This window comes from Sminthopsis crassicaudata, chromosome 1, assembly GCF_048593235.1.
Source record: "Sminthopsis crassicaudata isolate SCR6 chromosome 1, ASM4859323v1, whole genome shotgun sequence".
Lineage (NCBI taxonomy): Eukaryota > Metazoa > Chordata > Mammalia > Dasyuromorphia > Dasyuridae > Sminthopsis > Sminthopsis crassicaudata.
Genome location: NC_133617.1, coordinates 350,651,820 through 350,673,219, shown reverse-complemented (window position 1 = coordinate 350,673,219; position 21,400 = coordinate 350,651,820). Strand labels below are relative to the sequence as shown.

Here is a 21,400-nt window from a genome sequence, read left to right as displayed (position 1 = left end):
AAGAAATCTGAATAGATAATAGTGATAGTAAAGGGTTGGGAAATCCGAACACAAGACAGCACTCAGGGCATGCTGAAAAATGGACTTGTGGTTATGTTTCTCTTTTCTCGCAAACACAAAATAAAATCCAAACAAAAAATCTGGGGCCTAATAAAGACTTCTTTCCTTTGTTTATTTTTGTTGTTTTGGTTTCATGTCCTGTTAGGGATTGGAAGAGTTCAAGAGAGGCCAAGTTTATAAAGAAAGCTTCCAAGGGAAAAATCAGTCAAGACTAAATTGTTGGGGGGAGGGGGGAGAGAGAGAGACAGAGAGACAAAGACATAATGAGAGTGTGAAAACAGAGAGAGAGGCAGAGGGGGAGAATGAGTCAGAGACAGAGACAGAGAATGAGAGTATGAGTGTAAAAATGAGAGAGGCAGAGTGGGAGGATGAGTCAGAGACAGATTCAGAGGGAGAGAAAGAGACACAGAGATAAAGATGTGGGGGGAGAGAGGGAGGAAGATACAGGAAGGGAGAGAATCAGAGCAAGAGCGCAATAAGACTTTTCAATAATTTTTTAAAAGTGGGGAAGAGATTGATTTTGGCTAGATACTTTCAATACCGGAGGGTATTAATGACTTTGTATGCAAAGCCAGCACACATAATCCCATCCTGATTATACTCTGAAAGATGCCTTCAGTACAGATGTACTGAATCCAAAATGGGAAAAGGGACAAACAGAGAGAGACTGTAAAGTTGATTAAACTTTAATAGCCAAAGTTACATATTATTAAAGTTAATGCATGAACTCCATTTCACAAAAGGAAAAGCAAAGCTTTAAATGGTCAACTGCAAATACCCAGGCTAAAAAAAAAATCATTTTCATTCCATGTTTTGGAACTTAACGTGTTGGTTTTAGTTTTAAAGGGGAAAAGCAGTGACAAATAATGGGTTTGTTCTGGACTTCTGTTTCCAGGATATAAAACATAAAAGCACTCTTTTTCAATATTAAGTAATATGAAATGAGCACACTATGATGCATACAGAGAATCAATGCTTTTCATAAATTGCTCATGTGTTTCACAAATATTAGAAGACTTTCACTTCAAATTATTTTTCAAAATCAATTTTTCCTGTGGTTCTAGAGAGGGAGGAGAGGGGAGGGGATGATTAGCTTTTTGTAAACTGGGGAGTTCTCGTTGTCCTACCTCAGAAAACTTTCTTCCTACTTGGTTGACTTTGTTATTTGAGATTTCAAACTTCATTCCCCAGAGCTAGCACATAAGCAAACATCATGTAGATGTGTAGAGTTGTGCTCACATGTACTAGACCCCTATCCTCCCTCCCTCCCCCCTAAAGCCCCCAAATACACAGCATGGCAGTGTCTGCCAAATTGTGGGCAAAACCTCTCAGCAGTGTTAGGTTTAGCCTTAGCATAGTTAAACAATGTACATGAGACTCCCAAATGCCCTTGTCACCCACTATGTGGCAGTGTAAGCCTAGAAACAAATGGTGGCCATCCTTCAATCTTGGTTTTTTCCACCTAAGGCTCAATTTAGTTACCTTTATAGTTCTAGTTAGTAGATTAACTCTAATTGCCTCCAAATGCTCCCTTTCCCCCATCCCTCCACCCCCAGTCTGGCTGTTTTTATCCTTTTACAAGTTGGTGTTTTGGATTAAAGTGGGTACAGTTCACATAAGGGGTAGAAGATATGGAGATGTGCCCTATTACTTCCCTGCTCACTACTAATCATTCAGGAGCTACATTCTCTCTGGCTTTCCAGGAAGAAACTTCCTCTGCTTACAAATAGGTAATAATATGGATCTCTGGAAGTCTCTTTGGAAAAACAGCCATTGACTTCCCAGTTTAATGCTCAGCATTTTCTCCGAGGGCAGAGTGGACTCAGTAGAAAGGAATCAGGTATGGCTGGACCCCAGCCCACTCAAGGAGATGTTTCTTCTGAAAGGCGTCCTGCCAAATGTGAAGCAGGCCAGGAGAACACTCCAAGTGAGGGGCAAAGGGGAGACCCTCTCTCACCCCTGATGCAACACTGAACATTTGGGAATGTTTTTGGCCTCTTCGTGCTACTGATACGGTGTGGATCAGAAAGAAAAAAAAAGGCCTTTCCATTTGGTTTCTTGCCTAAAGCTCAGAGACTCATTTTTCCCCTTTGCTTTTGCCCACATTAAACATGAGGAATGTAAAGAAGTGTTGCCCTGTGCTGTGAGGACCCCAGCAGGTGGTAGAATAAGTTCCAGTTCCTGAAAACGATTTCCAACATCATCAGCTTCGCATTCATGCCAACCTGAACAGTGTGCCATCGCCGTCCAGACAACGCTCGCTTGTGCTCCGCAGGGACTCCTACTTCCCTCCTTGGACTTTATGGTCGTAAGTGCCCGCGTGCTTATATCCGGGCACGTAGCCTGACTCATCCACCAAGTCCACTCTTCCTGCCTTGCCCTTCCCCTTGCCAGAGGGATCGAACCTCTCCTTGTGGGAGCCGGTGAATTTGGATGTATCTGTAAGTCGTGACACAGTTGGAGAGGAGATGGCTTTCTGTAGTAGGGATATAGGAAGGTGGAAGAGAAAGAGGGGAAAAATGAGATAAAAATAAACATTTCATCTCAACCCATTCAATTTAATTATGCATATAGGAATATGCTAGTCAGTAGGGCTAAAGAGATACATACAATCCAGGTCTTACTCTCCAGAACAGGGATTCTTAATCTAGGGTCCATGAAATTAAAAAAATATATATATTTTGATGACTATTCCAATATTATCGTTTTTTTCCCCCTAATTCTATGTATTTTATTTATTGCATTTAAAATAGTATTCTGAGAAGAGATCCATAACCTTCATTAGATTGACTAGTCAAAGGGATGCATAAAATTTAAAAAATAAAAAATAAGATTAAGAATCTTTGTTCTAGAAGTCAAAAATCTGTTGGAAGGTCAAAGTACACAATAACAATAGTAATAAACAATAAAAGCACTAATAGCTAGTGCATATATATATGTGTGTGTGTGTGTGTGTGTGTGTGTATACATGTAATTTTAAGGTTTTAAAAGCCCTTATGTTATCTCATTTAATCTTTACAAACAATCCTATGAGATAGATTCTATTTGCCCCATTTTACAGGAGAGGAAACTGAGACAGACAAAGGTTAAATGCCTTGTTTAGGTTCACACAGTTAGCAAGGGTCTGAGGCCAGATTCAGGGTTTCCTGACTCTATCCATTGTAGGAACTTAACTGCTATGTAGGTAAAGAAGAATATGATCTTCATAAAAGAGATCCAAGAAAGAACATAAGATAACTTTGAGGAGAGGGATATCGCTTTAACTTGTGGGTTCTAGAAAAACTCCTTAGAAGAGGGGAAGACATTACCGCTAAATCTTTAATGAAAAGAGGAAATTAAATAGAAATGGGTGGAGGAGATATTTATTCTCATATGGTCTTATTGCTTGGGATGTATATCTCCCCTCTTTTCTTTTTAAATTATTGCATTATTTTTTCTGGTTATATACCTACATTCATCTTTTTTTATACACGTTTCTTTATGAATCATGTTGGCAGAGAAAAATCAGAACAAAAGGGGGAAACCCATGAGAGGAAAAAAAAAAAAAAACAGAAGAAAAAGGAAAAAAAAATGAACATAACATGTGTTGATTTACAGTCAGTCTCCATGCCCCACTTATTTCTGTCTGTTCAAATCCCTCTTTTCATTAAAGATTTACCTCAAGGGCCTTCCAGGGCAGTAGGGAAAGAGTAGACAAGATTTCAATAGATTGCATTAGACAATCCATATCTCTTAATAAGTTTGGAACCTAAGCAATGAGCATTTTAAAACATGTGAAAGGAATAGTGAGTGGTATTAGGAACAATGGCATAAATTTATTGATTATATATTCTGCTGTTAGAAGTAGAGACAAAGGCCAAGAACAACCTCAGCTCTGGACCCAACCCAAACCTGAAGTCATAGATTTTAGAAACTGAATGATAGCAATTCTGTGGAATCTCAATAGAAGCTCAGAACTTGTACTTCCCCAAAGTGCAGAATTTGCAAGGTTTGGATGGTGTAGGGGATAGAGTGTTGGTGTATGTAGAGTGTTGCATCTGGAGTTGGTGTATGTAGAGTGTTGCATCTGGAGTCAGGAAAACTCATCTTCCTGAGTTAAAATCTGGCCTTAGACACCTACTAGCTGTGAGATTCTGAGCAAGTCACTTCACCCTATTTGCCTCAGTTTCCTCATCTGTAAAATGAGCTGAGAAGGAAATGGCAAAACATTCTAGTTTCTTTGATAAGAAAACTCCAAACAGGGTCACAAAGAGTCAAACACAATTCAAAAGACCAAATAACAACAACAATTATGTGCTCCATCAGGTCTGTCTCTCATGTACCTACTATTATATATTATCTTTATTTAGATTTTTAGGAATTACATCAATATTTTGTCTTTAAGAATAATTTAAGTCAGGGCAGCTAGATGGTGCAGTGGATAGAACACCAGTCCTAAAGTCAAGAGGATCTGAGTTCAAATCTGTTCTCAGAAACTTAACACTTCCTAACTGTGTGACCCTGGGCAAGTCACTTAATCCTAATTGCCTCAGAAGAAAAGAAAAAAAAAGAATATCCTGGTGAATACTGCTCAAAACAAACAAGCAACAATAGAAATCCTGGACTTATAAAATCCTTTCTGACAAGTGATATTTGAATTAGCTGACTCTATATGAATAATTATACAAAAACCTTGTACTCCTCATCACTACTTTAAAACATCCATATTCCTCCCTTTGATGTTTCAGTCCCATCCCAAATAAATCACTTAATACTCAATGCCCTATAAAAATAAAATGAGAAGGGAACTGGATCTAAAGTATAATTAAAACCCTTCCCCTCCATCCCCAAATAGAGTACAGGTTCCTTGATGATATTTAATATTTATTGTTTGTCTCCCCAATATCTAGCATAGTGCCAGGCATATAGTAGGTGTTTAATAAGTGCTTGCTAAATTCACTGCAGAATCATTCTTTTAGGGGCAGCTAAGTAGTGCAGTGGTAAGAGCATCAGTCCTGAACTCAGGAGGACCTGAGTTCAAATATGATCTCAGATACACTTCCTGGCTGTGTGACCCTGGGCAAGTCACTTAACCCCAATTGCCTCAGGGGAAAAAATCATTCTTTAAGTCATTGATTTCACAAGTCACTTTAGGTATAGCTTTTCTTTCTTGAAAACTAGTGCAAGGATTAATATTTATTGTCCTGCCTGGGCTTATCATCATCATCAACAACAACAACAACTGACATTTATATGGCACTTTTAAAATTTGTAAAGTGCTAGACCTTAAGTTCTAGAGTGAGGAGTGATGAGAAAAGAAAGGCAAAAGGCAAACTCAGGGAAAAGTTGGGTACATAATTGGTACCCAACAAATGTTCCATAAACAAATTGAACGGTTTCAGAAAAACATGACAAGACAAAGATGGATTGATGCAAAGTGAAGTTAGAATCGGGAAATCACTGAGCCCAGTAATAGAAATGTTATAATGATGATCAACTGAAAAACTTGGCTGCTCTGATCAAGACAATTCCAAAAGACTTGTGAAAAAAATAATCTATCTCTAGAGAGAGAACTGAGGAATCCTGAGTGCAAATGGAAATATACATTTATCACTTTATTTTCCTTGTTTTTTTTAAATATGGCTAATATAGAGGTATATTTTGCATAATTTCACATGTATAATTGATATATTGCTTTCCCTCCTAGTGGATAGAGGATGGAGTGGGAGGGGAAAAGAAAGGAAAGAGAGAATCTGGAACTCAAGATTTAAAAAGAAAAGAATTTTTAAACAAAAATTTGTTTTAAAAAAATGAATGAATAGCTTCTATATATATATGTAAATATGACAAACATATGGTATATATGTGTTTATACATATTTATATATGGTATGTGCATGTGTGTACACACACACACACACACATATGTTTATGGCATAGAAATAAGTTTTAGAAAAAAACATAGCCAGAGATGGTTAGTAAATGTAATGCTAAGCGAAAATGGCCTATAAAGACCATTTACTAATAAATCCATTGAATAGAAAAAAAGTGCTTCCTAGAAAATCCATTAATTTGATTTCTTGTCATGTATATCTTATGCAGCTTACTTCAAAAAATTTCATTCTCAGAAATTTGTAGCAACCATAAGCACACTTCTACATTAATTTTAAATGCTTTATTCCAAATTCACCCTGGGCTGGGTTCCATTTGGCCACAGTGTATGGCTATATAGCAAAATAAACCACATGGAGCTTTGAATGATTTTGGTTGTGGACACTAACCAGGTCTTTCCTAATCTGAGAGTGTCCTATTTTTTGGAAGATATTTTATAGTGCAGAGGAAAAAAATACTGGAGTAGGAGGAAGGAAATCTGGGTTCTTATCCAGATCCTGATGTCCTATGTGACCTTGGGCAAATTCAATTAGCCTTCCAGCCTCAACTTCTTTATCTGCAATGTGTGTACTACCTATTCAACTGATGCTTAAATACTTCCAGTAACAGAAAACTCTCTAGCTCATAAAATGGACAATTCTGTTGTTCCCTCAGCTTCTGAATGTTACTCATTGAATTGTCGGTGACGATCTAAACAGGGTAAAGTAACCAGGACATGGTGAACTCAACGATGAAATTAGAATTTACTACTCTGTTGGTAATCTGGTCAATTAAGACTAAAGTGAATCTTCTAACATTGAGACAAACACTTTATTTCACCTTTTTCAGGATTCACAGATGCTAGGAAATGAAATAGGAGGGTTACTCCAAAATACCCAGGCACTTAACCTTTTTTGGACTGATCTTTTGTTAGATTCTCTGGCAGTGGTGTCATTAAATGCTGATATACTGTAGTGTAGTGGTCCTCAAACTTTTAGAACTCAGGACTCCTTTGTATTCTTCAAAATTATTGAGGACCTCTCAAAAACCACTTATTTATATGCATCATATCTATCAATATTTACCATATTAGAAATTTAAATGTCTTAAATATTTTGTACAAATAGTTTTAACTTTGTAGATCCCCTTAAAAGGTCTTCAGAGCCCTCAAAGGTGCCTGGACCACATTTTAAGAATTAATGGTATAGCAGAATTTGGGCTCACAAAAACTTAATTTCATATTCTACTTCAAGCATTTATAAACTGTATATTTCTGTGCAAGTCATCTAATCTCTCTGTGCCTTGGGTTCTTTATCTGTAAAAGGAAGGTTAGACTTAGTAGCTTATGCCATTTATTACATCAGCTCCTAGTGCTAACTCTTGGGTTGGTTCCCCTTGCTCAATGTTTGAATTATTAATCCTCTCTCTGTCCTCTGATCCTGAAGGGAAGTGCAAAATTGCCATGTCTAGATTTCAAGTCTAGATTTGTCTTTATCACCATCCATTCTTCTTCTGTTTGTTTCTCTGTTAATCTCAAATGCCCATTGCCCTCATGACTTTCTTAATTACTTATTTTACCAATCCTGCTCCCAGAAAATGATCTGATAGATTCATATCCACAGAGATAAAAATGACTGAAAGAATTAGGGAGTTAACTAAGGAAATTTTTTAAAAGGACAAAATCTTGAGATAATGAAAGATAGGTTTTCCATTACAGTGACTAATAAAAAGGGAGATATTAGAAAGGGGAATGTAAAAGGACTTTTCCTCCCTCTTCAGATTATTATGTAGCAGAAAGACTGAAACTCTCCACAAGCAAATTGATATTCAATGCACTGAAAACAAAACAAAGACAATTCATTATTCAAACTTCTGTGAATAGACAGTATTTATTTCCTCCTCTCCCTTAAAAAAACTACTATGGATACTCACTGTGTTTAAAGTCTAATCAAAATGCTGTTTTCAATCACAGACTAGATTTTGTGAGATTAAGAAGTAAATGAGTACAACTCAATTTACAAATGAGGAAACTGAGGATGGAAGAAATTAAATGACTTGCCTAAAGGAGTAAGTAGTAGAGTCAGGATCTCTGATTTAAAAGCTAGGATACTCTACTGCAGGGATGTCAAGCTTGAACAAAAATGGGGGCCACCAAACCATCCATAAGGATTCCTATAGGTTGCATATTGACTTAGAAAACTACATATTGAGAGACTTAGCTACTTGGATCCAAGATAATTTCAATGGATCTGTGATGATAAATGCTATTGCCAAAAGAAAACCGATGCAGACTGAAGCATACTTTAAAATTTTTCTTTACTTTTCTTGAGTGTGTGTGTGTGTGTGTGTGTGTGTGTGTTTTGCAACATGGGTAATATGGAATTAGATTTTGCATGATTTCACATGAATAATCAGTAAAGTATTGCTTAACTTCTTATAGGATGGTATGGGGGTGGTGGGAGGGAGGAAGAGAATTTGGAACTTAAATTTTAAAAAATGTTAAAATTTATTTAAAATATAATTAGGAAATATTTAATGAAACATAAAAAGTATAAATAAAACCACATATCAATGTTATCTTTGTTCTATTGTACTTCTATTTAAAAAAAATATTTCCATATTACTGTTGTATAAAGCTTGGAAAGACTCATATGAACTAATGCTAGATGAAATGAACAGAACCAAGAGAACATTATACACAAGATTATATGATGATCAAGTGTGATGAATTTGGTTATTCTCAACAATGAGGTGATTCAAGGCAATTCCAATAGACTTATGATGGAAAGAACCATCCACATCTAGAGAGAGAACTATGGAGATTGAATGTGGATCAAATCATAGTATTTTCACCTTTTGCTGTTGTTTGTTTGCTTGTTTGTTTTTCCTTCTCATGTTTATTTCCCCCTAATCATCTTATTTTTCTTGTGCAGCATGATGAATATGGAAATGTTTAGAAAAACTGCACGTTTGACCTATATTGAATTGCTGTCTGGGAAAGGGAGGAGAAGAAAAAGAGAGAAAAAAATTGGAATATAAGGTTTTGCAGGGGAATGTTGAAAACTATGCAAATATTTGGAAAAGAAAATACTATTGAGGAAAAATATTTCCCAATTACATTTTAATAGGGGTTTCTATGATGTCAGCCGTCTCTGATACCTCTGCTCTATTATAGCCTGCTTATTGTTGTTATTCAGTCATGATTGACTCTTCATTACCCTATTTTTTAAACAAAGATATTTCCTTTTCTAGCTCATTTTAAAGATGAGGAAACTGAGGCAAATAGGGTTAAACAGCTTGCCCAGGATCGTACAGCTGGGAAGTATCTGAGGCCAGATTTTAACTCACAAAAAGGAGTCTTCCTCACTTCAGTCCTGGCACCCTATCTACTGTATCCAATGCACCATGCTACCACCATCAAAAAAAAAAAAATAGGAGCAGCTATCTGGTGCAGTGGGTAGAGCACTGGCCTTGAAGTCAGAAGCACCTGAGTTCAAATAAGATCTCAGACACTTACACTTATTAACTGTGTGATCCTGGACAAGTCACTTAACTCCATTGCCTTGCCAAAAAAGTCATAATAATAATAAAATAAAACATTTTAAGTCAGAGGATTGCCATACTACGGGCCATACAGCCTTGATCTAGCCCAACTTTTTCATTTCAAGATGAAAAAGAACTGAACGTCAGGGAAGGGAAGTGATTTGCTTAGCTAAGGTTACATAGTCATGAGCAGATCTGAGATTAAATGTTATTCTGATATATTTAAGCAGACCTACTAGCAGGCTATTGAAATAGTTCAAGTATGAGATAAAGTAGGTTTTGATTAAGATTCCTTAGTGTCTTAGTATCCTTTTGGGATAATCAGAAGGGGAAGTAGCTAGTGACCAAGTGAGTGACTGCTTCTCATCAGTCTTTAGTATACCTTCCCTCCAAGTTTATTACTCCCTTTTTCCTTCCTTCCTAGATTCCTCCTTTTCTTCTCCCACTTTAACCCTTTCAGAATTGTGACATGGATACATGAGAGCAAATCCTTTTCTCCTGACTATTTCTCTCTACCCCACATTCCAAGGACAGCTTCAAGGAGTCACTCTTTCACCCCCCCAGGTAAAGCCTTAAAGCCAGCCCCAAATTGTGCTTCTATACCGTCACTCCCGATATTATCGGAGCTTTTCCTTCGATGAGTTTGTGTATCTCCTGAATGGCTTCCTCATTGCTTTTGTCTTTAAATCGTTTCTTTGAGAGTTCTTCCAGAGCTTCTTTAAATTGTTCAAAAGTAATTGTTCTGCAGGACTTTCCTCTGCAACAGAAAAAGAAGAAAACAATTTAGAGGGATGTATAGGTTAGGGTTTGGAAGGCTAATCAATCAAAGATTTGGACATGTTGGGCAATCCTGAGAACATAAAAATCCAGCTTACTGTGTAGTATCATCACTCTGACGAATAAGCCTTAGAGATACACATTTCTCTGACCAGCAGGATGATTTCAGAAAGGCCTGGAGAGACTTACATGAACTGATGCTGAGTGAAATGAGCAGGACCATTGTGTACTTCAACAACAATACTATATGATGATCAATTCTGATGGATGTGGCCCTCTTCAACAATGAGATGAACCAAATCAGTTCCAATAGAGCAATAATGAACTGTTATACCCAACAAAAAAACTCTGGGAGTTGACTATGAACCACTACATAGAATTCCTAATCCCTCTATTTTTGTCTGCCTGCATTTTTGACTTCCTTCACAAGCTAATTGTACACTATTTCAAAGTCCAATTCTTTTTATACAGCAAAATAACTGTTTGGACATGTATACACATATTGTATTTAACTTATTCTTTAACATATTTAACATGTATTGGTCAACCTGCCATCTGGGGAAAGGGGTGGGGAGAAGGAGGGGAAAACTTGGAACAAAAGGTTTTTCAATTGTCAATGCTGAAAAATTACCCATGCATAAAATTTTTGTAAAAAATAAATAAATAAATGAGATACACATTTCTCCCATTATTAATCTTGAGTCACTCAGAAGAGAATTGAGCTCAATGTATTCTAATTGAGCATAGAGTTGTTCCAACCCCACAAAACATGGGTTAAGACATTCCTCACAATGCATCAAGCTTTTTTGATCCATAGAAGAATCTTATTAGAGAACACTTAAGCCAGGGAGGAGTGTTTGTCAAACCATTTTCTCATTGAAACTGCGGAGAACATTGTTGACAAATGAAACGATGGGGAAATTGTGGTAGGCACAGAAAACAGCTGGCCTGTGAGAAAAGATGATCCATTGGGACAGAAAGAGACAGCAAGATCCCCACATCCACAAGCAGTACCCTCCAAGTACGGTGAAATCTCATTAATGACAGAGAAATTATGTTTTGCTAGGTGGCTTATTGACAAATTAGAAATAGAGATTTTTTTTAAGGGAAATGGCATGTTTGTTCCTTTTTTATTGCATAAGGGGATGATTATAAAGAAATGAGACTAAATCTGTGAGCCACACACAAATCCTAAAATCTCAGAATTGTAAGAGACCTTTCAACCATCCTTGAAAGAGCATCCCTCTACAATAGTCTCCCATTTTCTTTTCAATGATGATAACCTATTTATTTTTATACAGCTAATTGTTAATTAATTTTTAAAAAATCTAATCTAAATCTACTTCTCTACAGTTTTTACCCATTGTTCCTGGTTTTATTCTCTGGGGCCAAGCAAAATAAATATAATATCTGTTCTATATAGCGGCCCTTCATTTGCTTAAAAGTATTTATGTCCTCATCTCTGTTGCTATTATTCACTTGTTTCAGCTCTCTGATCATTTATCCCATTTGGGGTTTTCTTGACAAAGATGCTTGTCAAAAAAATTTGCCATTTCCTTCTCCAGCTCATTTTACAGATGAGGCAAACAAGGTTAAGTGACTTGTCCAGAATCACCCAGCTAGTAAATGTTTGAGGTTGGATTTGAATTTATGGAAGATGAGTTTTCCTGATTCTAGGCTCAGCATTTTATCTACTGTGCTACTTAGCTGTCTATCCTACTTCTACCCAAAAGAGATAAAACATGCCCATTTCTTCCCAAAGATGCTGAGAATACTGATTCCAATAATTTTCATTGCCTTCTGTGATTACATACAGTGCTGATAGTTTCAGATGTAAAGGGAGCTGGAGCTTCCCAAAGTTCTGGGAAAGTTTATTCTGCCTGCCCTAAAAAGATCCCCTTCTTGTCCTGAAATCCATGAAGTTTAAAAAAAAACACAATTGGTTTCTTTTGTAATTCTGTGCATATTATCTTATGAATTTAAAAACATTTGTCTGAGAAGGCCTAGCTAAGGCTCGCTAGATCCCCAAAGGGGTCGGTGCCACATATAAAAAATTAAGAACACCTAACTTATAGTCTGGAATTCTACCATTAGAGAGTCATTGCTTTGTGTTAAGCATTTTATACTGTAAAATGTCTGGAAAGGTTCACACATTAAACTTTATTGGTCATAAATGTGAGTTATTACTATGATAATACTTCAGTTTTTGCTGTTCAGTTATTTCAGTTTAACTCTGTGTCTGACTCTGTGATCCCATTTGGAGTTTTCTTAGCAAATGTTCTGGAGTGGTTTGCCATTTCCTCCTTCATCTTATTTTATAAATATGGAAACTGAAGGAAACTAGATAAAATGACTTCTCCAGGGTCACAGATCTAAGAAGTGTCTGAGGCTGGATTTGAACTTAGGAAAACTAATCTTTCTAACTCCAGATCTGGCACTTTGTCCATTGTGTCACCTAGCTTCCCCAAAAATAGTTTAGTATGGATTAATTTAATTGTCTTTTAAACAGCAAGGGAATATCAATGGAAGGACAGTGTTGACAGAATGGACCAATGCAGATGCATGCATGCATTGAAAATCAATGAAATCTGATTCCAGAGGCAAAAGATTACCATCTTTCTCTAGGCTTTTCCTCTTGTTAGTTGTGCTATTTTGGGTCAATCTTTTCTTCACTTTTTAATCTGTTTCAGAGATTCTGTTTCTTCATTTGTCAAATGAGAGGTTTGGACTTGATATTTTCTAAGGTCTCTCCCAACCTTTTAAATTTATGTTTCTGTAAGAATCGGGCACTTCCTGGCAAAGAACAATGATAAGTAGAGTGGCACAGTAAAGTCCCCGGGGACACAGGCTAAGAGAGTGAGGAGATAGGACCTGAGAGGTGGGCAGGGAAAGGGAAGGTTGGAGGGCAGTAGAGACAAATGCTATTGCTTCACGGTTTTGTCAACAGCCATTTTTGCATGCTATTTTTCTTTCTCTTTTTAATAAAAAATTAAAATATGGGTATTTTTCTTGGATATGGCCATGCTAATTTAAATACTTTTCTGAAACCTGGCAGTTTTGAACCCTGTTATTATGACTCTATAGTATTGGTCCAAAGACCAGACAGAAAAACTGGGATGACATGTTTCAGTGTGAGAATTCAAACAAAAGCCCATATGAATACAAGGCCTGTATATGTTACACAGTGTTGTGCCCTCATACTCTGAATATATTTCTAGACTTTATTCTTATGCCTTCTATTGTCGTTGATAAGTTAAATTGGGAGAAGCAGCATGGTATGACAGTAAAACCACACATTTTAGGAAAACTAAGGGGCTTAAAGATTAAGTTCATGTCCTAGCTCTTCTTTACTGCCACAAAGGAGGTATCTGTAAATTCCTGGTGTACAGTGGATGCCACATTAATGCTGATTTCCTCCCTTCCCTCTCTCTCACACAGCCACCACCACCCTCATGCAGTCTCTCATCATCTCACATCTAGGCTATTTCAGAAGCCTACTAGTTGATCTCTTTTCCACAAGTATCTCCTCACTATCCACTCCATCAGCCATCAAAATGATGTTCCCAAATTCCATACAGACACGGATCCATCCGTGTCTCCTATCACTCTTGTACCTAATTGTTTGCTGTGGACTCTGAAAGCCAATTTCTCTCCAGATTCCAGATTCCCTCTCTATTTGCTTCTCAGGGTTGTATTTAAAGGAGTTTCTATCTCTACTTTCAAGTTTCCCACCAATATGCTCTGGGCTACTGGATCCTCCATAACTTTGTCACAAAAATTATCTGGTTCTTTTATGTCTAATTATTCCACATTCCCTTCCAAGCTTTCTCCTTGTCTGCATCCTAAACATCCCAAACATTACATTTTTCTTGTTCATGTTTCATGTTCTTGTTCTTGTTTCAGCCATCTTCTTTCTGTTATTCAGGCAGCTGCTGGAATTACATCTCTTTTTTTCCCCTTACCTTCTACATTAAACCACATATATTTAGTTTCTATCAAGGTAGCACTTACACAAAAAAAAATCCTGAATAATTTCTTGTTGAATGATCAGGAAATCCAGTCTAGAAGCAGTAGCTTTTGAACTCAGGGGCACAGGTTATTAAGTAGTCTGTCAATACACCTTCAATTTATTCATCACCCAACACCTATTAAGTACCTTTTATGTGTTGGGCACCATGCTAGGAAGTGGGATGTTAAGACAAAATTGTAGTAGTCCCTATCCTCAAGAAGCTTTTATTTTACTTATTTGTTTAAAAATTAGTTCATTGATACTAATGATTCATGTTTATGATAAAATTAAGGATGGCTTTGAAAATCTATAGCTTAGCTATGTTTGAAAATATAAATAATAGGACAGGTATCACATAGTTGGGTATAGTGTTGATTTAGGCAAGTCACAGAGACCTTCTATGATGGTGCCCCAAAATATTAAGAATATCTTATCTGAAGATGTTTAACACGATTGTATATATACAATTTATATCAGATTGCTTGCCGTCTTGAGGAAAGAGAAGGGAAAACATCTAGACATCAAAATCTTATAAATGTGAATACTGAAAACCATATTTACATGTAATTGGAAAAAATGAGAACAAATTTTAAAAAAGAGTATCTTATCTTTTCTTCCCTCCTTCCCATTTTCTTTATATAATCCTTTGTAAACTGGGCAAAGTAGGGTTTGTGGGCTCCAAAAGGCTTAGAAATCTGCCAAGTTTCTTGTTAATTTGATCAAAGGTGACAGTTAAACTGGAAAAGTGGGTAATTGTTCTGTGTAGACATGACCTGTATGTGACTTTGGCAGGGCCAGTTTTCAGAAGCCCTGGAGTGTTGTAAAGGCTGATTTCCTTTGTACCTCCTCCCAAATGGTAAACACAACACCCTCCTAGCAACTGTGTACCTGGTTTCATATCCTGTTTAAAAACATTTCCTGATTAGAATGTGAAAGATCTAAATAAAATCAATTCCTTTATTCTGTGTCTATGACCTAAGACTTTAAGGGATGATAGTCATAGGCACAAAAATGAAATGATAGCTCAGGGCAGTCAAACAGAAAAATAGTGGGCACAAAAAACCAAATGAGGTCAGAAGTCAGTGCTCTATTTCCCCAGCTCCACCCAAGGCAAGCCCTGGAACACCATTTCCATTACATCACCCTCACTCCTCAAATGCCCACAATGGCTCCCCTGTTACCTATCAGATGAGATCTAAGCTTCTCTGCCTTTGCACATGTCTTTCTTTCCTTCAGAATACCCTCTTATGTCTGCCATATTATGTTCTTGTCTTTCCTAAAAACCCACCTCTCCCAGAAAGTCTTCTTGGATTACTTTATGTTGGCTCCAATCTATGCTTTGTGATTCATTTCCCCACAACTTAGATACTCTGTACTATTATTAATTCCTAATCATCCATATTTAAGGGGCCATTGGCCCAGAAAATCAAAAGTGATAAATAATCTTAATTATAATAGTCCTGGCTCTGGACTTAGGGCAAAATAAGGCCCTCTTGTACCTCTTCTTACTTGGAAATAGGGATAAAGAGAGGTTCATAGCATTGCAACAGCTAAAGTCTAGTGTGAGATAGTGACTAGGGAAGTGGGATAGGAAATTCCATAGTCTAAATTTGTGGAAGGACAGAGGTGATAGTTTTGGTCAATTCCTAGGATGTCCTGTACAAAATTCATTTGCTCTCAAAGTTGCCCATTGACTACACATTAATTTGTGCTTATATATTGCTTTTTATAATTGTGAAATGGGAAACCCAAAGTGCTGTCTCTTGATTCAAAATTATTTCTGTTTTACTGGGTTTCCTATGTTCTGCCTTTTCCCTTTATGATCAGAATGAAGCTCAAAGAAGTAGGGACATCTTTTTGTCCTGGGTTTTAGAAAGGAAACTTCCTCCCTCCTTTCTTCCCTTTCTCCCCGTCCCCCCACCTTCTCTCACCACACAAACACATACACACACACAACACACACACACACATACACATACACACACATCCTTGTTTTTTGTACAAATAAAGATACAATTCCCAGATTTTTAAAAGTTTCATAAAGATTTATAAGGTGCCTGATATCACTACTAGTTCAAAATACATATATGTATACACACAGACACAGCAGATTTGGGTGATATCAGAAAACAAAGCACAATCCAATTATATGTGTAACCACTGTAACTTCAGATTTTGATTAATTCCTAATTGCAGAATTTTACCATAAATCTTCAGAATAGGTACAATAATGACCAAATAATTTATTTTTAAAATTATATTTGTTTTTAAAATTAAAAGTAAATGTTAATCTTTATTTCAAATATTACATATTTTTCTTGTCTTTACTGTGTTAAGGCATAATCTCAGATTTTAAAAACCCAACTTGGAACAGAAGTATTTGCAGTTTGTCCTAGAAAAATACCTTTTAGGCTGGGACAATCCATTTTCAAAACTTGCAATGTCAGAATTAGAAGGAATTGAGAACTCCAGAAGTTAATGTGGCCAGGGTCATAGAGCTCTTTGATGACTCTTAACATTTATGAGTGAATTTATTTTTGTGAATGTGTAAAAAAACTGAAAATGTGAACCAACGCTCTTTTGGCTACAGAGAAGCTTACTGTAACCAACCTAAATTTCAAAGGGAATATTTAGAGCCTTTGTTGCTGGGCAACTTACTACTCTGTTAGCTGGTGTTTGTAGTCTAAACTGCAGTTTGCTGTGCCAACTTATAGAAGCACTTTGACCAAAGAAGAAAAAAAAATTCAAAAAACTCTAACCCGACCCACAGTGCTCTCTCTTCAGTGACAGCTGTTTATTCAGGTGCAGATGATGGGTGACTGCAAGGACAGGAAAATTGTAAGCTGGCAGGAATAAGCTGGAGCTAGAAACCACATGGAAACTTAATTGAACTTTTAATAACTGAAGTTCATCAGCGCCAAGTCAAAACCAATCCTACCAGGTCCACAAAGAGAAGATTCTGCAAGAATATATACATTAAAGAAATTATGGTTGGTGTCTTAAGGTATGGAGAAAAGAATGTTTTTTTAGCCACATCTGTTATAATGGTAAAGACAATATTTCACCATGATTTGTAAATAGTTATTCTAAGAACCAGCTTTAAAAATGATTCTAATGTTTTTTGCTAAAACCTTGGAACAAAAAAAAGATATTGGAGAAGAAAGTCAGTGATCCACTAGTAGGGGATATATCCTGAACCCCATTTACTCCAAGTATTTTTTTGGGTCAAGAGGAGGAAACAACTTTTTGGGTTAACGTTCTCATTTTACAAATGTGGAAACTAAGTCCCAGAGAAGTGACCTGAGGGGCCCAAAGACACTCAACTGACCAATATGGGATAGAGAACACAATGTTTTCTGATTCCCAGTCCTGTATTCCTGTGCTTTTTAGTAGTCCCTATGAATTATAGAATATTCCAAACATCAGCCATGGTTTTAAAAAGGGAAACACAGGCATAGTCAGTATAGTTTTGACTTTACTTTTATATCAAATTTCTATGGAAACAACTGTTTCTGACATATGCTAACCATTTCCCAAGGTAATATGAAGAAAAGAGTGCCATTTTATTATGCCATAACCTCCTAGTTCCTGGGATCCTACTCTGGTCCTAATTTCTTGATTCCTTGTACCTGATGCTGTCTTGGAACACTATTGCGAGGCCCATTCCCTTTCATTTCTTAAGAAGCTTAGAACTCTATAAGTTTCATAATTGATGCTTTTATGATTTCTAAAGTTGTTGATGCAGAACTAGAACTTAGTCATAGAAAATAACTCCTTTGGCCTTTGCTAGTTGTTGATATAACCATCTGCTATCTGGACGAATTTCTGTCGGCTCATGGTTCATTTCTTGCCACCTCCTCTCCTTATGGGTTTTTTTTTTTGTGGGGGAGAAATTGAGTTCAACATTATCTCCCTTATTCCAGCCTTTCCCAGAACTGTGAAAACCAGCTATAAAGCATCTATAGAAAAAAATTTAAAGCAAAGAACAGCTATCAGAAGTCATATAGCCCTTCCAAAAACTTAATTTTGCAATAAACTCATAAGAAAGGACAATCTAAAGCACTGTTCAGAAAAGCATTTATTAGTAAATATACTGCTTTCAAAGCTGTGTGAAAATGACAAATTAGGCAATGCAGAGAATATTTGTTGAAGTCAAGAGCTTCTTACAGAGAAAGAATAGGAAATCCTTAACTCTCTGAAAAATGTTTTGTTGGTTTTTGTTAAGTTATCCAACATCATTACTAGCAAATATCTCCAAACATGTATGCACATTCACATCTGCATACACCTCCACTTATGGCAATTTTAGGTAGGATATAACTGGGAAGCAAAGTAAAATCCCAACATATGTGTTTCAAATTCTGAAGGTCACAGTTCTACAGCAAACAGATGCTGATCATAGAGAATATTCCTGATTCCCATCCACTTGCTCCAGACACTCCCATTTCTCATTTCCAGGCTTTGACAATCAAATAGCCCAGACTCACTCTAAAAAGACCTAGAAAAAGGAGAAAATTTCAATTCCTTATAAGGAACCTAAATACCCTAAAGAAAGAAAAGCTAAAGTTTTCATAAACTAAGCCAGAGCTGAGGTATCATAGACTATATTCCCAAGGTCACTTTAGTTTATCCAGAAATTTATAGATTTAGGTCAGATCAGAACTGGACCTTCTTGGTCCTCAGGGGACCTGCTCACATGGTAGTTGCCCCAAGAGGTCTTAACAGACAATACCCAATCCCAAGGGGCTGGTAAACTGGGTCAGTTTAGCACCCACCTTCTACCCATTTTGTGCAAGAGAAACCGGACAAGAAACAACTATGAAAGAAATGTAATGAGAATGAAGTAATAGTTGAGACTTTATAGGGCCCCTTCTGACTGAAGAGACTTTTGTATGGTAGCTTGGGTGCAGCCAGGAAGCAGGCAATAAATCCTACCTAAATTTGAGTCTGTTAGTCACCAGGAGAGAGCTCTATCATGTCTAATGATTCTTAGCTATCTTTTCCTATGTCACTATTTACATAGGTACTCTATTGGCTTTTTACAAATTTAGAAGAGTGCTCAATCTGAAGACAAAGATCACAGCTCAAATTCTACCTCAGACACTTTGTCACTGTGACCCTGAGTAGGTCATCCAATCTCTGCCAGTTTTCTCCCCTGTAAAATGGTGATAATGAATCCTTACCTCCCTGAATCATTATTAGGATAGTATATGTGACTTAAGGTACTACGTAAATGCTAGCTATTATTATAATGATCATTAAAATCTGTGGTTGTTCGCCCTGGGGTGTGTAAGGTATCTTAAAAGAATACTAAGTGATTATATAGATTGAACCCTGAGTCTGATCTAGGGGATTCAAGAGATCAAGCAAGGATATCTCAATAGTGGGTCTGAAAGGGCCTCTGGTTGAAAGAATGCTTATATTGTTCTTTCCCTCAATCAGGTACTATCTTTCCTTCAAAGATTATTTCTTTCTTTCTAAAGACCTGAAAACACCACTTGATTAAGCATTTACTTATAGTCTTTAATCTTACAGTCTCTAATCATTGCATGCGTTCATGATCTTGTCCCAGATCATTTGAAACACAGCCTATCTAGAGTTAAAGTTATTTAAAGGCAGGAAGTTTATGCTCCCAATCAGGTTGTGCCAAGTATAATAATAAAACAACACTTAATTTAACTCTTTAAGGTTAGCAAGTTAACAGAACACTCTATCATAATAACCCTGTGAGGTAAATGGCACAAGTATTACAATTCTCCTTTTATATATACATATATATATATATATATATATATATATATATATATATATATATATATATGTATGTATATTCCAAGGATGGAGCACGTTGCAATGGAAAGGACCCTGAATTTGGAGTTGGAAGCTTGGGTTTGAATCCCCTTAATGTGACTTTTTTTTCCTGTAGAGAATCAGAGTTAAGTGACTTGCCCAGAGTCACACAACTAGTATGTTTTTGAAGCCACGTTTGAACTCAGATCCTTCTGACGGCAGAACTGCTGGAATCTGAGGTTGAGGGAGACAAGAGACTTGGCCAAAAATCGAAATCATAATTATCATATTTGAACTGAATTCTGATTCCAAATCAAGCCCTCTTTGCACTTACATAGAGTGCAAAGATACTATTACATTAGTATCTTTTAGGAAAATCTAGCAAATAAGGACTTGAGATGGGATGAGTCTAGAATAAGGAGAGCCATTTATGTTTAAGACACATCAAATTATAAAACATAAGCAAATATAGAACTTTTCATTGGTGTGCTTTATAACATATATTCTCATCCACCCCACTCCCAAATATAAAGGAAAGGGGAAGATAGGCAATGGGATTATTTTTATGTGAGTCCTTAATGACATGTACCAAATATTCTTTATTTTTCACTAGGGACAGGATAAGAGTGGATAACTTATATTATAGCTGTGAATAGAGTTGGGTACAACAGGAAGGATAATGGATTAGGAATACTCAACGACTGAAGCTTTAGTCTTTTTTTTTTTTTTCTTTTTTTTTTTTTTTTTTTTTAATTTTTTTTATTATATATATATATATATTTTATAATATTATCCCTTGTATTCATTTTTCCAAATTACCCCCCCTCCCTTATTCCCTCCCCCCGACGACAGGCAATACCATACATTTTACATGTGTTACAATATAGTCTAAGTACAATACATGTGTGTGAATATCATTTTCTTGTTGCACAATAAACATTAGAATCCGAAGGTATATGCAACCTGGGCAGACAGATATTAGTGCTAAAAATTTACATTCCCCTCCCAGTGTTTCTTCTCTGGGTGTATCTACCTCTGTCCATCATTGATCAACTGGAAGTGAGTTGGATCTTCTTTATGTTGAAGATTTCCACTTCCATCAGAATACATCCTCATACAGTATCGTTGTTGAAGTATACAGTGATCTTCTGGTTCTGCTCATTTCACTCAGCATCAGTTGATTTAAGTCTCTCCAACCCTCTCTGTATTCCTCCTGCTGGTCATTTCTTACTGAGCAATAATATTCCATAACTTTCATATACCACAATTTACCCAACCATTCTCCAACTGATGGACATCCATTCATCTTCCAGTTTCTAGCTACAACAAAAAGAGCTGCCACAAACATTTTGGCACATATATGTCTCTTTCC

At 36.6% G+C, this 21,400-nt stretch overlaps 1 protein-coding gene and 1 long non-coding RNA gene across 3 annotated transcripts in view; one reads left to right on the top strand and one right to left on the bottom strand.

The window, feature by feature from the left end:
* Window positions 1–732: 732 nt before the first annotated feature.
* Window positions 733–21,400, bottom strand: part of TPPP (tubulin polymerization promoting protein) — a 124,608-nt gene continuing 103,940 nt past the window's right edge. The window contains exons 3-4 of the mRNA XM_074279200.1: window positions 10,056–10,209; window positions 733–2,536 (exon numbers count right to left, since the gene is read on the bottom strand). Coding sequence (XP_074135301.1) covers window positions 2,342–2,536; window positions 10,056–10,209 — 349 coding nt within the window. The 3' untranslated portion in view covers window positions 733–2,341. The remainder of the gene's footprint in view (window positions 2,537–10,055; window positions 10,210–21,400) is intronic.
* The window catches only part of LOC141549569 (uncharacterized), a 104,588-nt gene continuing 100,101 nt past the window's right edge, over window positions 16,914–21,400 (top strand). For both annotated transcript variants that reach the window (XR_012484381.1, XR_012484382.1), the window contains exon 1: window positions 16,914–17,242. This is a non-coding gene — a long non-coding RNA (uncharacterized LOC141549569). The remainder of the gene's footprint in view (window positions 17,243–21,400) is intronic.